This window comes from Leguminivora glycinivorella, chromosome 7, assembly GCF_023078275.1.
Source record: "Leguminivora glycinivorella isolate SPB_JAAS2020 chromosome 7, LegGlyc_1.1, whole genome shotgun sequence".
NCBI lineage: Eukaryota > Metazoa > Arthropoda > Insecta > Lepidoptera > Tortricidae > Leguminivora > Leguminivora glycinivorella.
This window is the reverse complement of record NC_062977.1, coordinates 10,278,721-10,301,296: the sequence shown is the minus strand read 5'-3', so window position 1 is coordinate 10,301,296 and position 22,576 is coordinate 10,278,721. Positions and strand designations below refer to the sequence as shown.

Below are 22,576 nucleotides of genomic sequence, written 5' to 3'. Positions count from 1 at the left end.
ACCACTAGACCACACGCCCGCCAACGCCTGTGGCCACCAGTGGGCCTTGCCGTTTTTTCTTTCGTGTATGGTATCTATTTCAATTTATAATTTAGGTATATATAGTAGTGTGACTACTTGAAAAAGAACAAATCAAAAAATATTCAATAAAATAATTTGATTTGTTCCCTAGTTGTAGGTAGAGTCTGTTTGGAAAGAGATGAATCGTGAAATGTATACATTCCACGACTCTTCTCTTTACGAGCAGACTCTAGTATTGGTAGAATTCTAAATATCCGGCCACACTAAAGCGCCAAATAATCTGTCAAAAGATTTCCACCACTAGAAAAAGCGGCATTTAAAAATAATGTTAGGTGTTCACACAAAGGTATTGTATTTGTATACTTATTCCTTCCATAGAAATTTGAATTTCACGTCTTTTTCTAGTGACAAACTTGTTTGACCGTCTATAAATTCTATTGACAAATATTTCTGTTCATCTCCAATCGTTATTTTAGAGGGGTACCTCAATTCTGATTCCTCACCCCATCAATTCTTATTCCTCACCCCATCATGTGACGTGTTTGTTGACCGCTTTTTTTATGATTCGTCGTAATTGAAAGTTTTCTCAATAATTCTAACAGGTTTATTTTTAACAAGCAGAAACGTCTGCTAACGATTCTAAACATTTTTATATTAAAGGAAAAAATGGAAAAAAAAATTACGCTTCCGGCGGGACTTGAACCCGCATCATTTGCAATCCGTGCAAGGCTCTTAACCAATTAAGAAACGGAAGCCACGCCGGACATCGCAAATCTTTCCATGCCTTTCCTTATGTACACACGTCTTGGGGTGACGTCTAGCGCCATCTACCGACAGACTATTACATCTTGTAACGGCACTGGAGTCTCAAGTTATATTGAGAATTCACCAGTAACAATGTGCTAACCCATACTAAATTTATTTTTAACAAGCAGAAACGTCTGCTAACGATTCTAAACATTTTTATATTAAAGGAAAAAATGGAAAAATTTACGCTTCCGGCGGGACTTGAACCCGCATCATTTGCAATCCGTGCAAGGCTCTTAACCAATTGAGCTACGGAAGCCACGCCGGACATCGCAAATCTTTCCATGCCTTTCCTTATGTACACACGTCTTGGGGTGACGTCTAGCGCCATCTACCGACAGACTATTACATCTTGTAACGGCACTGGAGTCTCAAGTTGAGTAATTCCCGAAAAGTTTGTACATTTGGATCACGTCTCCGATTTTGATAAAAATTGGTAGGCTGATAGAGTCCATGATTCTGAGCAAGATCCACTAGGTTTCCCAAAATGTCCCAGGTAGTTTGTATGAAACCTTCCTTTTTTGTTACCAGATTTCTATACATTTTCGTACAAACTGCTTGGGACATTTTGGGAAACCTAGTGGATCATGTTCAGCATCATGGACTCTATCATCCTACCAATTTTTATCAAAATCAGAGACGTGATCCAAATGTACAAACTTTTCGGGAATTGCTGAGTTATATTGAGAATTCACCAGTAACAATGTGCTAACCCATACTAAATTTATTTTTAACAAGCAGAAACGTCGGCTAACGATTCTACATAAGGAAAGGCATGGAAAGATTTGCGATGTCCGGCGTGGCTTCCGTAGCTCAATTGGTTAAGAGCCTTGCACGGATTGCAAATGATGCGGGTTCAAGTCCCGCCGGAAGCGTAAATTTTTCCATTTTTTCCTTTAATATAAAAAAAAAATCTAACAGGATTAAAATTAAGTACAGAAAATTAAAGAAATCAACAAAATATCTTCTGTATTATAGCAGGGGCGGCTCACTCCGCGATCCTTTCACCGCGCTACAAGTACATGCCGGCGGCCGCGAGTTCGCGGCCCATTCACTGGCGACAACCTTCGCGCGGCGCAATAGAATTCAATGTCGTCTGCACTGCACGCGTGCGGTCCGTTTGTTAATGTAGGTAAGAATTTAGAATGGCGGCGTTTTGTGAACATCAAAGAAGTGAGCCTTCTGTACTTGTACTATTATATATTCTGTGATTATAGAAAATTGTATCTTTTCACCCCGTTTTGAAGCACATTTATCATCTAGCAACATTTTAACTATGTCATCGCACTGTCAAATTTGACAACTTAAAATTGTAAACATTGAACGGGTGGCGGATTTTATCTAATTTATCTTAGTTTACTAATAATTGAGTCAGAATGGAAAATTATTTTAAGGGAAAAAATGTTGAAGAAGAACTTCAACGAGATAAAATACCGATAAAAGATTTACCGGACAACTTTTTGTGGATGCAAGTAAGTTGTATTTATAGGTTAGAACACAAGCGATGTTTCTTAATAAAATTCATACTCCTACTGTTTGATTGATTTTAGGTAAAAGGTGGAAGTAAGATGGCAAATCTATTATCCCACGCATCTGGTATTTTAGAGGATAAAGCTGCAACAACCGTGGTGTGGACTGGGACCGGAGTCGGCATACCCAAGGCTATATCATGTGCAGAAATCCTAAAGCGACAGTTTTCAATCGAACACCAAGTTACCAAACTCGCTTACAAAAAGTACGATTTATTATACTCAATATTTACTAAGCTTAAGGAAATTTTCATTATTAAATAAAAAAAGTTGTTGTTTTTATACTATAGAAAAATGTAAGTTATTTGAGCCACAGAACAGGGTATTTATAATCCTATTTCTTATTTTACAGTGTTGAAGAGTTTTGGGAACCTAAAGTGGATGGATTGGAAACAATAGTGGTTAAACGACAAATACCGGTTATCCATATTTTACTTTCTGTTGAAATGGTCCCAGACAGTAGTGAAATTGGGTTTGTATCATTTTTAATTTAATTAGAATTTGGATTTAACTTATATGTCAGAAAAGTACCATTTAGTTGCATACAATTAGTAATAATAGTTGACAATGCTTCTAATTATACCTATATTGAGCTAAGCAATAGTCTAGATTATCATTAGCATTTTATTATTAGAGTTATACATTTCTGAAGTATAAAATGTATTATTTTTATCATTAACAGATACCAGTCATTACAAGGGAAGAAATTCTGGCAAAAAGATCCAGCTAGTAGCCAAAAGAAGCACCAGTCCTACAAATCAAAAAAACCTTTCAAACATAAGAAAAACCAAACAAATACAAGCTAACCTCTATTAACTATATCATTTAAAGTTTTGAGTAATAAATTCATGTTTGCCTGATAAATTCATTATTTTATTTTAAATGTAGTCATGTAATGATCATGTTACATTATATAATAGAAAACTCATTTTTAACCCCCAATGTAAAAACGACGGGGTGTTATAAGTTTGACGTGTCTGTCTGCCTGTGGCATCGTAGCTCCCGAACGGATGAACCGATTTCGATTTGGTTTTTTTGTTTGAAAGCTGAGTTAGTCGGGAGTGTTCTTAGCCATGTTTCATAAAAATCTGTCCACTATGTCGTGGTCGGGGGTTTTTCAAAATTTTAATTTTGTGGTTGTTTCAAACATTTGTCTTATTGCCATGAAAATATAACAAGTTTTGGAAACAAAAGGACCAAACAGATTTATACACATTCAGTGCCAGCATGTGCTAGACACTATGTGCATTGCATCAAAAATAACAACTACAAACAGAGAACCTAACTATATTTATATTAGGTCACTAGCACCAGGGTTATCATTTGGATTATGAAAACAATAAAACAACCTACAGGATACGACAATTTTATTACAGTTTACGATTTAAAATTGGTTACAAGGAAATTTTAAAACAATTTTAATATAAATAAGTTACTGATAAGAAATATCCTATGTATATCTATCTCAGTTTAACACTTTTTATTCTAAGAGTTTACTTGTTGGATTTACATGAATTTCCTTAGTATTAAAATGTATGTGTGTACTGCAGATTTCAAAAGTGATCACATATGTCAGGGTTGGTCTCAGCATACTAATGTTGACATGAATCATGTTTAGTATATGTTCCCAGGAATATTGTAGGAGCAACTTTGATCCTGTTTTAAAAAGTAAAATTGTATTATACTATACAACTTAAAACTACAACTAATGTGCTAATACATTTTTGTATTTTATTCAGTATGTCAGATTGCTTCTTCATGAAGTCTAAAGATTACCAGGCTGGGTAATAGCCCTAGTCTATAGTGGAGACTTGCCATCACGCTTATGACAAAACACATGTCTGGAATAAGAATTATGATTCCAAATCTAAAGACTACAACGGAATGTCAAAGGGTTAAAATGTTACAAGACACTAGTTGCTATTACAGAAACCTGTATGATTATACAAAGTAGACAATCCAAGATACTGGACACAGGAGTGTTTTAAAGTGAACAGTTTAAACCATTCTCACATCTATAGCAGCTATTTACATTTTATGACATAATACTTACAAAGAATAAGAGATTCTACTTTATTTGGATACAATGTGATTTATATTTTATATCTCATTATTCAAAGTTAGCTTATTAATTATCGAATGTATACATTAACCACATGGACAGAATTATTAATGTAAAAAATGTGGCATCTCACAATGGTCTATAATTTTTTGTAAACCAAACAATGGTATGCAAGCTATATTAATTATTTATAAAGAGAATATTTAGCAAAGTACATAAAACAATAACATATCAATACATTAATGATAGTTTTAAATGTCAAGATGCTTCTTTTCCTCTACATAAATAGCAAAATTGCTAAACTTTCAGTTTACTGATCACCACAGAACAAATAATTCACCATACAAGTGAATTATTTCTTTGAATCTCAGGCTTCCGATTCTCCTGCAGTTTGTGGGAGAGGTACCTCGCCTTCAAGTTTTGGCAAAATCAATATTTCTTTGGAAATAATTGAATACTTTGTGACGAAATATGTGAACCTTTCACATAAATGAGTTTCCTTCTCAAAAGCATCAAAAATTGACCGATGATGGAAATATGCATGTGAAAAAATTCGGTATACTCTACGACATACTGAACCCAATTTCGCCACCGATGACTCTTTGATGCTCACCCTGTAAATGAAAAATATTGTTTTTTATAACTGGGGAATGGGTACTGTGTTAACATTTTCTGACTTAAGAAACATTACATTATTCAAAAGTAGAGATACCAATACAAAAAATGCTACTAGTCTTTGGCACTAGAGGTAAAATAAATAAATAAACATGCCAATTAGTAACTGTATAAGCATCTACATGTACTTAATGCAAACAGTGAATATGAATCTATATGTCTTGCCACACCCCCCATATTGCTAATTAACTGTTTTGTCTAGTCCTAAAGTTATAGGTTGCTTTCAATACTCTTATTGCTTACTAAGGACCTCTCATTCATTACTTGAAAATTTTACCTGCTGGGAAAATACTTGTTGCTGTTTAACAAGCATGCAGCACCATCCAGGGTGTGTCTAGTGTAATCAATAGCAGGGCACTCCTTAGGTGTCTTGTGAGCAGCACATAGGAATATCCACTGTTCTGTGGCAGTCATTTGTGTGCACGTTTCTGGTTTACACTCACTTTGCAAACGCACTGCTAGACCATTTAGCTCCATACAGAATTGCCTGAAAATTATACAAGTTTAATTTTAAAGTATGATATTATTCTTGACCATAACTTTCTATTAAAGTTGAGGACGACTTTGTTTATTTACAATTTGTCATGAGTACCAAATTTATTCCCACCTTAAGTGTTCATACTTCCAAACACCTTCGTCTTGAGCCTCAGGCATTTTCAATATAGCTTCAAGATTGGCCGGATCTCGTCTAATGGTTTGTTGTATGAATTGTTGTACGGCTAAAGTGCTGTCCATCTCTTCGAAGGGTTCATCAGGCCAACGACAAAAGTCCTATAAGAAAAATGTTACTGTAAAATGTAAAAGTGTATACGATACGAATAGTATACTCGTATCGTCATCATCAATGAATAATAAGTGATCTTACTTTTGCTTTAGATCCAGGTCGATTGCGCCTTAATATTTGCACACCATCTGCCATGGTTTTAAGTAAAATTCGATAGTAAAGCGGCGGATAAAACAGTAACAATATATCGCAAAGCTTGACGGAGTCGGTCTCAAAAAAAAAAAGAGAGAGAGCAAAGAACTAGCGAGATGTTTTTTGTTTTTTCTTAAAAAATATATATTGTCTATAGTAGGGTGGCTATTTTCAAATCAATCCTTCACGAGCACAGTTTATTATATGATCAAACGAGCTTCGCAAGCGAAGTTCGATCGATATTATATGACTCGCTTCATTGGAAGATATAATTATTAAGTTTACATTATTGTAGTTTATTTAATCTACTGGCAACATATTGCACGCTTATTTTAGAGATTTATAAAAAATAAGTATTTCAATTGCCTCTAAACCCCACCCTCAGGTCGGTGTCAACCGGCGGTGGCAACCTCATTATTTTCAGAGATTATTCCAAGCAAAACTTTGGAATCTGGGTGTATCGGGAGGGAGGGTAATTATATCTTCCAATGAAGCGAGTCATATAATATCGATCGAACTTCGCTTGCGAAGCTCGTTTGATCATATATTATATTTCCTCGCTTCATTGTTCGATATAATTATTAAGTTTACATTATTGTAGTTGTTTAGAGACAAAGTTTTGCGTATGGCAATTGTGAAAACAAAATTAAATATTTATCATTCAATTTTGTTGCATAATTATTACTAAACAACTAGCAATTACATAGTTATGTAATTTATACACAAGATCAGTCTTATTCAGTAACACAGTTCATAATTAATTATAGCAAACTGATCTTGCAAATAGGTCAACTATTTGACGATGGCAGAATTTAGGAAATATTTGCGAGGTTGAGGTCCAACCCGCAGTTTTTTTGATAATGTCAAACATTGACCCCTGCCGAAACGGCAGTAGACGTGGTAGCATGGCTAGTGCCTGTGTGCACTAAATGTTGCCACGTCCATCCCGATCTCCGCTAGTACTTGTTTTATCCACCTGCTTATTGACTGTGCCATCGCGTCCCTGTGAGGGCGCTTCGCAGTTAATAAGAGGTGTTCTGAGTTCGGAGGCCCTTTTATCGCTTGTTAGAGTAAGATACTCGCGAAGGACCGAAGTCGCGTGACACGTTTCTTTAAGGTACGAAAGGAACAGTATAAGTATGTCGGGGCAGATGGTTATATCTGACACGATAATTTTTACCCCATTTGGGTAGTGTATATTCACTCATTTAATCAGTAAGAATGTTGGCACGCGATGGGCAGTGCATAATGCCAATAATACGACAAGCTTTTTAGTACCTAGGTAATCTGCTCTATAGTCGTATTTGGATACCATTCATCAATGTAATCCAATACTATTCTTGGATCCCAAGAGTAATTATATTTTGGAAAAATAGGTCTCATTTTAAATGTGCGTTTTAACAAACGTTTAACATGTTCTTTTTTTTTTTTTTTTTTTTTTGTCCTGAGAAACAGGGATAATGCTGACCTTATGATTGTTTATGGATCCATAATATGACGATCCTGCGTTAAACTGGTCCGTTAAAAATCTTAGAATCAACTTAATCGAACTACTAAAAAGGTTTTGATCGAGTTGTGATCAAAATGTCCACCATAGTTTAAACCACGTTTAAACGAAACGTTATATTGCTGAATGGTATTTTTAGAAATAGATGCGATCACATGAAGTTTCCTCAGATAACCTTTACCGGAGAGCACCGCTGCACCCAGGAGGCGCTTGTGGAACGGATTCCTGGTGCTGTGATCAGAACAGACCTTATGTTCTTCGGGGCTCATGTAAATAATATCGGATTTTACTAGTGACATTAACAAAGGAAACTACGCTTGGGATTGCCAGACGGGGAAGCTAAACTTCCTGTTACTTTGTCATAAATTATCTTTTTTTAAAGATTTTAAAATGATCGGCAATGGAGGAAAACTGTAAAAGTCTAGTGTAAAAGCATCTACAGCTGATGCATCTGGGTCTTTCCACCATGATAAGTAAGTGTACATTTGGCATTGGAGCGAGAAGAGAAAAGATCAATATCAGGCTCACCAGCAGTATACATTATGCGTAGCAGTATAAACGCTTCATGAGATAGTTCCCATTCAGTATCGAGATTCACATTTCGTGATACCCGGTCTACTTCTATATTGTTTTTCGTATATTTAATATTTATATACGATGCAAAAAAACCAAAGGTTTAGCTTCTTCGCACCACTGCCAAATCCGTCTGAAAGGGTCGGTCAAATTTCGAAATTGAACGTTGCTCATGCGATTTTCATCGCTTATATCAGTTATAGCTTTCGTATTGTCTATACGAATTAATATAAAACAGTCACAACGACGGTCATTAAAGAAATATTAAGAGGTAAACATACTGCTAACATTTCCAATTGGTTTATGTGGAAAGCTTTTTCCTCGGATCTCGACGCTCCGTGTGCAAGAGAATATAATATTCATCCCCCAGTTCGGATCATTTAATATTAGTTTCGGTAATTTAATTTTCTTACTATAGTTTGGGTCGCGTTGCAAGGCTAGAAATTTTTGGCGTTCTAGAATTTTAGTATATAGCCACCCAAATTTAGCTGCAGGGCATGCGTCAATAAGTACTCCGATCAGTTGAGATAATTCTCTAACGGAACAAGAGTGTAGTGACAGAGATTTTCTAACCATCACGTCGATTTTTCTCTCCTTTTTCCCGTAGGTAAAAAAAACGACTGAGTTGAACATAAAACCTAAGTCTCGACAAACCTGTCGCGGTTTTAATGTCCTATTAGTATAGTTTATGACAAAGCACAAGCATTCTAGTAGGTTAACGTTTACGTTTCGTAAACACTCTACATAAGAGTACCCGACACATAAAATACCGCGCTAAAAAAGACCATAAGACAAAGCCGTAAATTCATTTAAGTTAATAAACTAGGGTTTTCATCTTCAAAATGGACGCTCAGATATTTGCGGCACTGTCTCGCAATAAGAATCAGTGGGTAAGCTTCCTTCAAATCAACTGTAGCCATGAAGCTACCTGTTAGTAAGTATAAGCTTAACAGTTGGTCTGTGGTTTTCCATTTTGAAATGTTCTCTAGGAATAAATTTGTTCAGCTTTTCGAGATTTGGAATAAAACGTTTGGTGTCATTACATTTTTGTGACAAAAACGTTCTCGAAATAAACTGGTCATGCTGTGGGATGCAAGGGACAACTGCATCCAGCTGAATTAAATTTTGGACGTACCTCCATAACGGCTTTTTCACTACTTGCCCAATTTATTTGGGGTACAACGTCTTGAAAAACCGGACGTTCAAAAGTTACCGAGCAACCGTTTTTAAGCGAATCTAAAATAACTTCATTTGATGTTATTTTTGACCAGCAATCATAAAAAATATTTTATTTTACCAGCGTGAGGTAACTGACTCATTGTTGAGGAGTGGCACGGGGCTTGCCCTGGCCTGCTGGTCTGGCTGGAGGGTTCGGGGTTGGTTGACTGCTGTCCTTCTCTGGGCTCCCCCCGCCGTTTTCGACTGGTAACGAGGAAGGCCTGACCCGTTTCCCTGAAACTGGTATTGGTTGCGCGCCGACGTTGTTGTCGAAGTTGATGGAGCCGTGTTGCTCTTTCCCGAATATACAGACTTTTTTATCTGTAGCCATTGTTTCTCAATTACTTTTGAGGCTTTTATTTTTTCCGGGAGTTTACTTCCATAGAGTAAATCGCCCGCATCTTGAATTATGGTCAAGAAGGGTTTTTATAACCTGGGTGTGACAAGCCTTGTACGTGCTTGGGTTTTGCAATAATGCAAGTCTGATAAGATGCGACAACTGTCGCTTAACAGCTTGGTGGCAGTGATCTTATATATCATCAGACGTCAATAGAACAGTAATAGCTCGGTTTATGGCTGTAATGCCTACACCCAACTGGCAGCTGCCACAAACAGCATGGCTGTAATGGCCGCAGAAATTTCTGCATGAAGCATCTAAATGCTTAAAAAAACGTACAATTTTCGGAGATAAGGTATTCTTTTAATATCTTATCCTTCAAATCTTTGGTAAACCCTTGCGGACTAATGATAACCAGGGGGAGGCTAAGTTACCGTGAATTTTTCCCCAAATATGGGTGTATGGTCGGTATATAGCCTCACCTAAACGCGGTAACCAGGTCTGGGTCCAAATCAGGTACTTTTGGAGCTGAATTTTCAGGAGTTGAGCCTGGCGCCGTACCCGCAGGGTGTTGCGTCTTCAGGTAAGATCTCCGGAACATTCTCGATGTATGGAGAATTCGAGTCCTGGTAATCGAGTTGGTTGTCCGGAATGTACCATTTCGGTCTCCGTGACTTCTTGTTCGAGAAAGCAACGGTGCTTTCTGAACAGAACAAAAACAAGCCATAATTTAGTTTTATAAAAACTAAAATAAAAATAGTACCAAAATTGTGGGTACACTGAGAGAAAATACAACCAGTTTCATGTTCGTTCAACAAATTTTTTGGTTAAAATAGCACCTACGTGCTCTTTGGTTCAGACAACAAGCTACTTGTCATTTGAATCGGCAATATATTTGAATCAACAAGTCGATTTTATAAAAACAACTTGACACATATTGTTTTAAACATACGTTTGGCTGATTCAAACGGATAAACCGCAACAAGTCGAACTTGTTGAATTCACAATGCAAATTTCTCTCGGTGTAGATTTCACCCATATGCGCGAATGCGCGTCTTACTTAGTGTTATCTCGCGGATAACATTCAGTAACTAATGTTCATATCAACATGTGTTCGTAATAGAATCACCATGTCTTACATGAGTTATGCCTTCGTGTTGACTCACGGTCAACCCCCAGGCTCGCGTCTTGTTAAAAGTACGCGTTGTGTGATCATCCGTAGATGATGATAAAAATACTAGTCCACTGTTTTTCTTGGTCAGTGCGTTTTACGCTTTGGCATTGCCAACGACCAAGATAAACTTAGTATCAAAAGATAGTGCAGTGGACGCGTGCGTCTGTTGCCGTGCACGAAAAAATAATGAGGTTGCCACCGCCGGTTGACACCGACCTGAGGGTGGGGTTTAGAGGCAATTGAAATACTTATTTTTTATAAATCTCTAAAATAAGCGTGCAATATGTTGCCAGTAGATTAAATAAACTACAATAATGTAAACTTAATAATTATATCGAACAATGAAGCGAGGAAATATAATTCATACCATGTGTCTCTAGCCTTATAAAATTGACACTGACCATAGAGGTACAATTATCTGACACTGACAGCTGAAGTAATACAATGTATTGTACCACTAGGCACTATTGTACACAACACAGTTAAGTTTAATAAAAACGTAATTTACAAAACAGGCAGTGGAGTTATCACATATGTGTTACAATATATATTACGATTTTTAAAATGATCCTATCACAGTCAAAATGTTTTATGTTCAGCATTTTGTTTACGTCTTGTTTGTGTATAAGTGATATGACTGAGAACTCTTTTGGCAAATTTAAAGAAGGGATTATAGGTGCATTTGGAGATTTCAACTCAGATGAACTGACGGATGCCTTTGTTATTAAGAATGGTTCTAGTGTGGAAGTTTATCTAGCGCATGACAAAGAACCCTTTTTAAGGCCTTCGATATTCTCATGCAATTTCAGCAACATTTTTGTGACAAGTGTAGTGCCTGGAGATTACGATGGTGACGCCTATATGGACATTCTATTGACCACACAGACTGTGAACACTAACAAATCCGAAGTTCATGAAGTGCGGATTATATGGGGTGGTTTGGCAAACCTAAATTGTTCAGATGCTCTTTTAGTAAAAGCCGTAACAGTTGGACAGCCTCTAGTGATGGACTACAACCGTGATATGACCCTAGACCTTTTTGGGCTTAACACTCAGAACCAAAGAGTTTTTTGGGTATTTGATAAGACAAGGACTACACCAAAAGAAATCCCAATGGGAGATACTTTATTCAAACCCATAAAACTGCCTCACTCACATTCTTTTCTTGATGTCAATGATGACGATGCGGCCGACCTCTTAGTGACTACTAAGTTGGATGTTGAGTTATGGCTGAGTAAAGAAAATGATGGCTTCAGATTCAACAACAGCATTGAACTGCTTGTTGGACACCCAACAATTTATGGTCAAACACTGTTTCTGGATGTAGCACTATCTGGAGAATTCTTTTTAGTTATACCTGTATGCTACGACACACAGTGTATCAATAGTACCATCTTGATTTATGACAATCACCAGTGGCATGATCTTCACGTAGACTTCAATGATGGCAAAGGGACAGTGTGGCGGTTTGTGCCTCCTCGAAATGAATTGTACTTGGATGTAATAACAATGAGAAGTGGAGACTATAACATGGATGGGTATCCTGATATTCTCATGACTCTCAGTCCAGTAAATAGTAATGAAACAAGATCATTCCTTCTTCACAATGTTGCCTGCACATATGCTGAATGTAAATTCTACCGAACATTTCAAGTTCAATGGGATATCTTTAATACCTTTGGGAATAATATTGTTATGGCTACATTTTATGACTTTTATATGGATGGTGTACTAGATATAATTTATGTAAAGAAAAATTCTACAACTCAAAAGTACACAATGCATGCATATAGAAATGAATTAGAATATGATACCAATTTCATAAAAGTCATTGTTGTAACTGGATTGACTAATAAAAAAGTGCCTGTCATAAATGGTACTCTGTATAATAGAAAATTAACATTTGGTAAGCTCATTAGTAAATGTCTTAAAATAAATTATCTAATTACTTTAAAGATAAGATAAAGCTCATATTATCTGTATGTTTTGTTTTTCAGGAACAAACTTGCCTGGCCCCAAGATAAGCTACAACACATGGTCACAAGAAGGAACCTATAGGACAGGGGCTTGTGCTCAGTTGTCTCAGTCTGCATACAATGCGCTGCAGCTTCCATATTCTATATTTGGGCTTGATAGGACTCCTAACTTTGTAGACACTTTAAATGTAGGTCTCTCAGGATTTTCCAAAAGTTGGACTCAAATAATACCCAATTCTCAAATAGTGGTGATTCCTGCTCCTCCAAATGATCCGTCACAGTGGAGAGCTCAGTTGTTTGTAACTCCAAGTAAACTAATTTTAAAGAGTGTGTTTGTTCTGACTGCTATTATTGTAACTATAATAGGTTGTGTATTATATTTACATTGGAAAGAAAGAAATGATCGTGATGATATCATTGAAATTGATGATAACACCTATGCAAAAATTTAAGACAAGGAATACCCATATACTAGTTATGAATGTATTATTCCATTATTTATTATGTAAATACTTGCGGATACCTGTTAACTTTTACAGGAATGCATCATTTAATATTTTACAGAACACAGTGTTTGTAATAGATTAATATTATATAGTTTATTAAAAAACACAATCCACCTAATGAGAGTACTATAGGCGAATGATACCCTTTTAAAGAATTGTTATTAACTGTAATACACATACATATTTACAGACTGCTTATCAAAGAAAACCTTTCATTTGTTTTCAAAGTATTCAAGTAAGGAAAACATATGGGTATTCAAATGTGTTCCTTATAGTGTATATATACTTAATATACTTATGTATGTAGTGTTTATATACTTATGTATGTTGTACTGTATATTTGAAATAATTTGAGTGTTACCTGTATAGTTAGCAACAGAAGAGAGTTCATGGTTTTTGCTAGATGACGGTGTACTTCAACATCATAAAAAAAAAGAAGGGTAGAGAGAACGCGCCCCTCCGCGCGTAAACAACATGTTTCAAACGCTCCGTCTTAATTATTCATTTAAAATAGTTTAAAGTCAGTTTTGTGAGTTAAAAGTTACACTAAAATGTTCCGATGAAAACAGTGATTACGATAAATACAAGTGAATCTGATATAAAGTGCCTATAAACTTTAAATCACAAAAAGTTCAAAAAAACCCTTGAGTAAACAACGAAACGCGTAAGCGGATTCAAATTCGGCCGCACTTAAGACATTCTCGACGTGAAGACGCGCAAATATTGGTGGCTAAAACTGTGCACCATTTCCGGGAATCGCCGTAGCCTAATAACTTGACCTCAGTTGAACTTTGCTTCGTTTCTATAATTTAGGAGCTTTATCTTTTAAAAATGGCTTCAGGATCCGAAGTGAAATGTGCACGTTGCAAAAAGCCGCTGCTTAAAAAACTACGTTTACGATGTTGCACCTGCCAAGCAGAATATGACCTAAACTGTATTAATATGTCATTTGAAAGATACAAATCCTTCTACGCTCCAGATCAAAAGCGCCGATCTAACTGGAAATGTACCGAATGTTTGAAGACCCCAGTCCGTGCCGCACTTGAGTGTAAAAAGAAGAACGAGCGTAGTACAAAACTTGAAGACTCGTGTAATACTTCTGCGGTAAGTGTACTAGGTGATACTTTACCGGACGAATCGCTAAACCTTAGCGGAACTCCTCAACAAGCAATCCTTTCTTCGGGAAATAACATGATATGTTTAGAACAATTTGAGCAGCTTCTTGATAGAAAATTAGATCACTATAAAGCTGCACTGGTTTCTGAAATAAAAATGACAATAATGACGGAAATTACCGCTGATATATCCCAAATTAAGTTAGATTTAACACAAAACAATAACATAGTTTCAACAGAACAAAAGAGCCTAAAAAGGGACATAGAAAGATTGAATAGCCAGATACGCGATTTGAATGCACAAAATCAGCAGCTATAAAAAGAACTTAAAGAAGTTCCAGATAAAATTCAAGACCCCTACACATGGAAACAGACAGAGCACTTGTCAACTATAGCCCGCAGTGACAACAGCAAAAAGGTAATTCTTTTTGGATTGCTAGAACTATTGGGAAAATGAACACAACTTATATGACCGCGTTATCCACATATTTCAAGACATTTTAATGTCATTCTTGCCGGCTACATAGAAGACCTAAAACGAATAGGCAGAAAAGGACCAAAAAGACCAGTAGTAGTCGAACTGTTGAGCAAAAAGATGACAAAACACCTGATCCAAAATGGCCACTTTTTCAAAAATACAGGCTTAACAATATCCGAGTTTTTAGACGAAAAATCCCTACAAGAAAGAAGAAGAATGAGAGAACATCGTCTTAGTGCACAGAAAAACGGACGCTGTGCTGTAATTCAAAACAAGTTATTAGTAGACGGTAAGACACAGGACGAACAACTCAATGCGGATAAACTTACGTCACCATTAAGAAAAGAGTCACAAGAATTGTCGAACAACCATAACGAAAGGGTCGAAAGGACGCGAAAAAATGAGACTAATGAACTCAATAACACAACCGAAGAGAATACAACCCACTTATTAGACCAGCAAAGACACTCTCACAATCTCCGAGCCCGTCCTAATAATCATAACTTTCGTAAATACAAGTAACTTCAAGATGCTTTTCCAAAATATTCGCAGTCTGAATAATAAACGCCACTTAATAGAAGCAGTTACCGAAGATGACAAACTTATACAAGCCATCTGCTTATCAGAAACCTGGATTACTAAATCAAAACTGGATTTACTACAACTAGAAGAATATCAAGTAACCTCCATGTTTAATAGAAGCATCCATGGGGGCGGTGGTGTGTGTGTTTTCCTTAAAAATAATATACCTTTTATAGACCGTACAGACATAAGTGACTTATCTATAGAGTTTGTATTCGAAACTTGTGCTACTGAAATCCCACATTTAAACTTGTTAATTGTAGTTATATATTGGCCTAAGAGCCAAAGAAACCCCAACATATTCTATGAAAAACTTGAAAACCTCTTGCAAATTTTATCAATAAAGGACGCTACTAAAAATATTGTAATAGGCGGTGACTTCAATGTGAACGTTTTAGAAAAATCCGTACCCTCTTTTTCACTACTTAACCACATGATTAGCTATAACTTTCAGCAACTAGTTAACGAACCCACGCGCATAACAGAAACAAGCTCAACATGTTTCGACTTACTTTTCACAAATTTTCATAACCCCAACAATATTATTTCGGTCCATGAATACGGTTTCTCCGACCATAAAGGCATAACATACACCATACCTATTAACGCCAATATCTCAGAACGTAAAGTTTGGCTTATTAACAGAAGAAAATTTACAGACAAAAATATCAGTGCATTCAAGTCTTACATATCTAAAATAAATTGGAATACTATTATCGACAGCCAAAATAACATAAATGAAAACTTTCACTTCTTTACAGAAACTATACAAAAAGCTCTTGATATATGTATCCCTAAAATACAAATAAAAATAAAAAATCTAAGTAATAAAAAATCCTGGTTAACCACAGGTATAAAAATATCCTGTAAACACAAACGCCTTCTCAAAATATTTATTTCTAAAACAAACAATACTATTATACACGAGCACTATAAACAATATGAGAAATTGCTAAAAAACATAAAACAATCTAAAAAGCTAGAATATATAAACAAAATGAATAATTCAAACAACATTACCAAAACCATGTGGCAAATAATAAAAAAAACGAACTAATAAACTTGCTAAACAGAACAGAACAAATATAAAACTAAGCATCAACAACAATGAAACAGATGATCCCTCCATCATAGCTAACTACTTCAACGACTTCTTCATATCGGTGGGAGCAGGTGACGGACAATGCGCCCACAACGCAGCTGGTCGCCCTGTTCTCAACCCCACTCCCAATTCGTTCTATCTACAACCAGTAACTGAAATAGAAATTCATAGTATTATACAAAACATGAAAAACAAGAGTAGCTTCGGGCATGATGAACTTCCACCAATCCTTGTCAAAAAGTGTGCTGATGAATTGTTCAAGCCCTTAACCATCCTTATAAATCAATCTTTCTCAGAGGGCGTAGTTCCCGATCCGCTTAAACTGTCAATTATTAAACCCATTCATAAAAAAGGCAAAAAAACTGACTGCAATAACTACCGTCCCATAGCTCTTTTACCTACTTTTTCCAAAATATTAGAAACTGCTATGTCCAATCGACTATACAGATTTTGCGAAAAATACTCCATATTTAACAATAATCAAAACGGGTTCAGGAAAAAACACTCTACAACTTTAGCTGTTTATAACTATATCGATCAAATATTAAACATAATAAATAATAAACAATATGCGGTAGGACTATTATTGGATATGAGCAAGGCTTACGATAGGGTATCTTATGATGTTCTGTTGAAGAAATTGTACGGTATTGGAGTAAGAGGAACTGTACACAAATGGTTTGTCTCTTACCTCACAAATCGAAAACAATGTGTAGAAATAGAGCATCATAATAACCACACAGGACTAATTTCACGCATGAGTTCAAATAAAGTAGATGTCACTCAGTCCATTCCCCAAGGTAGTAGGGGGTATTAGGTTGCCTACTGTTCCTTATTTATATTAATGATTTGCCTTACTCCATTAGTGCACCCAGTATTTTATTTGCAGATGACGTTTCAGTAGTATTTCCCTGCACAAACAACAATGATCTTAATTCTAACCTTACCCATATACTGACTGAAATAGATTCTTGGCTAACCGACCATAACCTAAAATTGAATTTCAACAAAACAAAAATAATGCAATTCAGACCGCACCAAAAATCTCCGTTAAAATTAGACTTCTCTTACAGTGACTCTAAACTAGAATCAACCGATACATTTCCCTTGTTAGGATTAACAATCGACACAAACGTAAATTGGAAAGACCACATACAGAATGTAAGCAACAAATTATCTAGATTCTCCTATGCCTTATCTGAATTGAAAAAGACAACTGATTTAAAAACTGCCACTTCCGCATATTATGCCTATGCCCATTCCATACTCCGTTACGGCATACTTCTTTGGGGTAACAGTACAGACATCAATAACTTATTCATTTTACAAAAAAGGTGCGTTCGAATTTTAGTTAATATAAAGCCTCTAGACACCTGTCGACCTCATTTCAAAAACCTGGAAATATTAACACTAACCTCTTTGTACATCTTTGAAGTCTGCACTTTCGTAAAACTAAACAGCTCTTTCTTCCTTTTAGCAAAAGACCGACATGCCAAACCATTAAACCTCCGCCAAAATAACCACCTTTCACTGCCCACATCTACTTTAAAAATATGTCACTCCGGACCACATATGATGTGCATAAAAATCTTTAATAAACTTCCTCAATCTATAAAACAAATAGACAGTATTAAATTATTCAAAAAATCTCTTAACACATATCTAATAAGCAAAACCTTTTATACATTGCAAGAGTTTTTTGATGACAGAATGTTTAATTAATACCTATTATAACAAAATTAAGTAGCTAAAAGTATTATTAATAACTTGTAAAACCTAATTTGTAATTTATTTATATACCTACTATTAAGTAGTTGTAAGATTGCTGCGCCCTTGCAGGGTCATATTACTCCCACATGTTATATGTTTGTAATATGTTTGCAATAAATGCTTTGTTTGTTTGTTTGTTTGTTATAGTCAACTGTAATGACTAATGATTTGTTACACAACGTACTTACATTTTTTTGTATTAGCAACATAAGAGGATAGGTACAGTTTATATAGGGGTACAATGGTTTGGTTAAAATAAAAGTGAAGAAAGTGAAGAATAAAAAATACTGTGATAATTGTTTATGTTATTAATTTAATAAAAGAACTGCAAATATAGTAAAATATAAGTACCATGAATATTTGTTTTAGTAGTCTTTTAGCCCACCCAAGTACACAGTATCTCGCCGCGATATAGATGATGCGTCTACGGTCGTACGTGGTAGTTGTCTTTTTCTTTCTATTTGTATTGATGACAGAAGGACATAATCTGGCGCCAATCGTGTGCTAGCCCTGAGTCACATACTTTACTTTAGGTAAGTATAGACTCAGGGCTAGGGATACTTTTTCCTTAGCTCCTTGAACGTCAGACGTCAACTGACAAGAATCTAGGGTGGAAAAAAGGGGACGAAATGAGGTGGGTGTTTTGCCATTAACTGATCCTACTTTACTTATATTGATTCCCAAGCATGCGAAAGATTGTTACATGGGTGAGACAGAGTCAATTACGGGATTAGGTGCATATTAAATTTCTTTATTCAGTAAATAGCTTAAATTCAAGTTATAACACAAAGTGAAACAAGCGATGTTTACAATGATGTACTTGCAATACTTATTTAACACAGTTAACTTCCTTATGGGCCTTTTTATGAACATAATAAAAAAAAACATTTAGAGACATGAAATGCCCCCAGCTTGAAAAGAATTATAAATTATTTAGGGGCCCAGAAATCTTAAAAGTTAAAAAATATACACAATTATATTCTAAAGAATAAAAAATTCAATCTCTGTCCCTTGACTTCCTTTTGTGTTTCTTGTCCTTCTTAGATTTTTTGTGTTTTTTCTCCTCAAGTTTTTCCAGCTTCCTGAAAGCACAGTATTCAGTTAAATAGTGACAGCTGTGAGATCAAAGTGTGATTAGCCTATTTATATTTATTTATTTGGAGATCCAACAGCTATGACATAAGTATATAAAACACAGTAGACACAGGAAGCCAATTACAGGAACTCACTGGTAGAAGCCAATTACAGGAACTCACTGGTAGTGACTATTATTTGAAGTCCTGTGTCATTTTATAAAACATACTAGCTTTTGCCCGCGGCTTCGCTCGCTTCGTTAGAAAGAGACAAAAAATAGTAGCCTATGTCACTCTCCATCCCTTCAACTATCTCCACTTAAAAAATCACGACAATTCGTCGCCCCGTGAAAGGCGGACAAACAAACAAGCACATACACTTTCTCATTTATAATATTAGTATGGATAATAAAAAAGCTGTCCATTTCTAATTTTCTATAAATCTTCTGGTGATTTATTACTTTTATAGTTTTTAATATATTGTTTTAAATACAGCTTAAAGTATAACACATCACATGGTCTACAAAATTTTTAAAAATAAGCCCTTTTACAAAACATTTTAAAAAGTATTCTTACTTCAACAATTTCTTCTTTTGCTTCTTAGTCAACTGACTTATCAGGTCCATTTCAGTTAGATTAGCGCCACCTTCATTGTCCTCGATTCTGGTGGCAGCAAGAGGCAGTGCTCCAGGTTTCATGACAAGCCCAGAGTCTCTCATGTGTTGCATCAAGGTCGGGACATCAGGCTTTTCCTCCTCCTCTTCAGGGGCGGATGTGGAAGCCTGAAGTGCACGGGCCTCACTCATTGATAGGGAGTACATGGAACATTCTTTGTCTGTAAAGATAACATTGATTGGTTTAGTACCGTTTCGTAACTAAAAATTGGTAACCAGCTTCGAAACGGGAGAAAAATCCCAATTCGTAACTGGCTTCAAATTGGGACTTTCCCATTACCGATTTGTAACCACGTTTGGTGACCGGCATTCTAAATGGGAAAAAGAATCCCCTGTTGTATCTGGTTACAAAACGAGACTAAATCATTACTGATTTGTAGCCATGGTTGGTAACCAGCTTCCAAACGGGAAAAAAAAATATCCCGTATTGTAACTGGTTACAGATTCGAATAAATCATGTATTCGAATAATGCTGACATTGAGTAATTTGGTTTCATAGTCAACTAGGTACCCTTATAGTTTCGCTCTGCCCATCTGTCCGTATGTACAATGTCCTAGCTTCTGTTTGGTAGAACTCCGATCAGTAACTCAGGCCCAATACGTAACCAGCTACAAACCGGGAATCTTGATTCCCATTTTGTAGCCAGTTACGAAATTTTGGCTACCAAATGGTACTAAAGGCATTGATTATGAGTTGAGGTGTAACTTACATAAGATAAAAGAACCAGTGCTCAACATGCTAATGCATTTTACGAGATTAACAATTCATTCAGATTAAATGTGGCATTGACTGGGTCAATGTAGAACACTGGTACTTTTTTTTTTGTATAAAATATTGACAAAGTATAAATACTGTAAGCACTCAAAAACATTGGTTTACATAATCTGATCTGAAACACTGCTGTCCATATGCTAAAAAATGGCTTAATAACATATTCCTTAAATATGAAACTACGCCAAATTATCAAACTTAACAGCTAGCATAAAACAAATGAAGGGGAAGCCCTTTACCCTCACCTGTATTAATGTGACCCCATTTGTGGCACTTGATACATCGCACATTCCTCACCAAAATGCCAAATGGCTGATCTCTGATTTCATTGTCGCCCTTGCAGTAACTTTCCCTAGGTGCATTGTACTTCCGCTGCCACTCAAACTTGTACTCTGGCTCGTTGTCTTCTCTTTCACGCTCCTTCTTGACACCTGGGGGTGGCTCGTACATAAAGTTGAGACTTAGTTTGTCTTTACTTTCTTTGCTCAACAAAGCCCTGCAAAATTTTAAGCATATTCTTGAATACAATAAAACTACAAACGGTATACAAATTTTCAATTAGGTTGCTAAGCATACTCTAACTTGAATAACCATATCTGGGCAATTAGGTTTGCTATCCTTGACATGTGTCGCCATCTAGTTCAAAAATGAATAGTACCTACATCGAGCGAAAGAATTTCAGCCTTAACAACACAACTACTCCACATATAGATGGCGCGCATTTCGCCACAAAAACTCAAATAGTGTATTTTTCAGTTTTAGCCTTGACCAGTGTTTTAAATGTACTACATCGACGAAAGAATTCTGTCTTAACAGTACAACTAACACGAGATGGCGCGCGAAGAAAAACGCATGAAAACTCGAAAATTCGCGTTTTCCGGGACCTAAGGATAAGTTAGACCGATTTTTCACCCCCAAAAATTTGTAACAAATTTCTGCGAAATCGTTAGAGCCCAGATCGTCAGTGTAAATAAATATATATATAAATAAATAAATAAATAAATAAATAAATATACAAGAATTGCTTGTTTAAAAGTATAAGATATAGGGTATGTCAGAACCAGTTAATGCTCATACATTTGTTACGGTATAAAATCTTTTTGAGCCTTCATGTAATTTGTCTTAATTAGCCCAGCCGAGTTAATAAAATCGACAAGAAATTTGTATCTTACTTGTTTTCATGTAGTTCCTGTTCTCTTTCATATTGTACTTTTAATTCCTCTTGTTTTTTCTTGTACGCATCTGTTTTTTGTTCAGCCATCCATACCTAGAGAAAAAAGATTTAATAAAGAAATTCACCACAAAGAGCTCACATTTTCCAAGGTTAATGTAGAACATTGATTAATTAGTTTTGTGTCGTAATAATAGGACTATTATGATTCTCAAGAAAATATTTTAGATTTATTGTAGCATTAAATTTGATATTACTTACTCGCTTTAAGTTATCCCTCGAAGCGGGATGGAAAAACTTTTTACACATGTAATTATTAAAACCTTTTCCCATTTTTGTAGCTTGAATATGCAAATATAAGTAAGAACACGTTCACGCGCTACAGGTTTTGTATATTTTAGTGATATCGCTGTCGCTAAATGAATATACAGTATTGATTTCTTTTCAACTCTAAATTAACACAACATATTGAGTCCAACAACGCAGTAAAGAAAACAAAACTGAATCAGAAAATTGAGAAAGAACCATGACAGCAATA

At 35.7% G+C, this 22,576-nt stretch overlaps 4 protein-coding genes across 5 annotated transcripts; 2 read left to right on the top strand and 2 right to left on the bottom strand.

Moving 5' to 3' along the window:
• Positions 1 to 2,125: 2,125 nt before the first annotated feature.
• Positions 2,126 to 3,221, top strand: LOC125228230 (ribonuclease P protein subunit p25-like protein). The gene is made up of 4 exons (XM_048132722.1): positions 2,126 to 2,300; positions 2,379 to 2,563; positions 2,710 to 2,829; positions 3,040 to 3,221. Exons 1-4 carry the CDS (start codon positions 2,205 to 2,207, stop codon positions 3,161 to 3,163), a joined length of 525 nt encoding a protein of 174 aa, XP_047988679.1. The 5' UTR covers positions 2,126 to 2,204; the 3' UTR covers positions 3,164 to 3,221.
• A 486-nt stretch (positions 3,222 to 3,707) lies between these two features.
• On the bottom strand, positions 3,708 to 6,114 carry LOC125228229 (MOB kinase activator-like 4). The gene is made up of 4 exons (XM_048132720.1): positions 5,960 to 6,114; positions 5,702 to 5,865; positions 5,372 to 5,581; positions 3,708 to 5,033 (listed from the first exon to the last, which is right to left on the bottom strand). Exons 1-4 carry the CDS (start codon positions 6,011 to 6,013, stop codon positions 4,787 to 4,789), a joined length of 675 nt encoding a protein of 224 aa, XP_047988677.1. The 5' UTR covers positions 6,014 to 6,114; the 3' UTR covers positions 3,708 to 4,786.
• Positions 6,115 to 11,287: 5,173 nt separating this feature from the next.
• On the top strand, positions 11,288 to 13,723 carry LOC125228111 (T-cell immunomodulatory protein). Of its 2 annotated transcripts, XM_048132563.1 has the most exons (3): positions 11,288 to 12,725; positions 12,817 to 13,283; positions 13,390 to 13,723. In XM_048132563.1, exons 1-2 carry the CDS (start codon positions 11,384 to 11,386, stop codon positions 13,245 to 13,247), a joined length of 1,773 nt encoding a protein of 590 aa, XP_047988520.1. In that variant the 5' UTR covers positions 11,288 to 11,383; the 3' UTR covers positions 13,248 to 13,283; positions 13,390 to 13,723. The 2 variants fall into 2 exon arrangements, with proteins under 2 accessions (XP_047988520.1, XP_047988519.1); XM_048132562.1 differs by having other exon boundaries at positions 12,817 to 13,723.
• Positions 13,724 to 19,078: 5,355 nt separating this feature from the next.
• LOC125228112 (corepressor interacting with RBPJ 1) lies at positions 19,079 to 22,576 on the bottom strand. Its single transcript, XM_048132564.1, has 5 exons — positions 22,300 to 22,576; positions 22,040 to 22,134; positions 21,113 to 21,363; positions 19,998 to 20,256; positions 19,079 to 19,430 (listed from the first exon to the last, which is right to left on the bottom strand). Exons 1-5 carry the CDS (start codon positions 22,369 to 22,371, stop codon positions 19,346 to 19,348), a joined length of 762 nt encoding a protein of 253 aa, XP_047988521.1. The 5' UTR covers positions 22,372 to 22,576; the 3' UTR covers positions 19,079 to 19,345.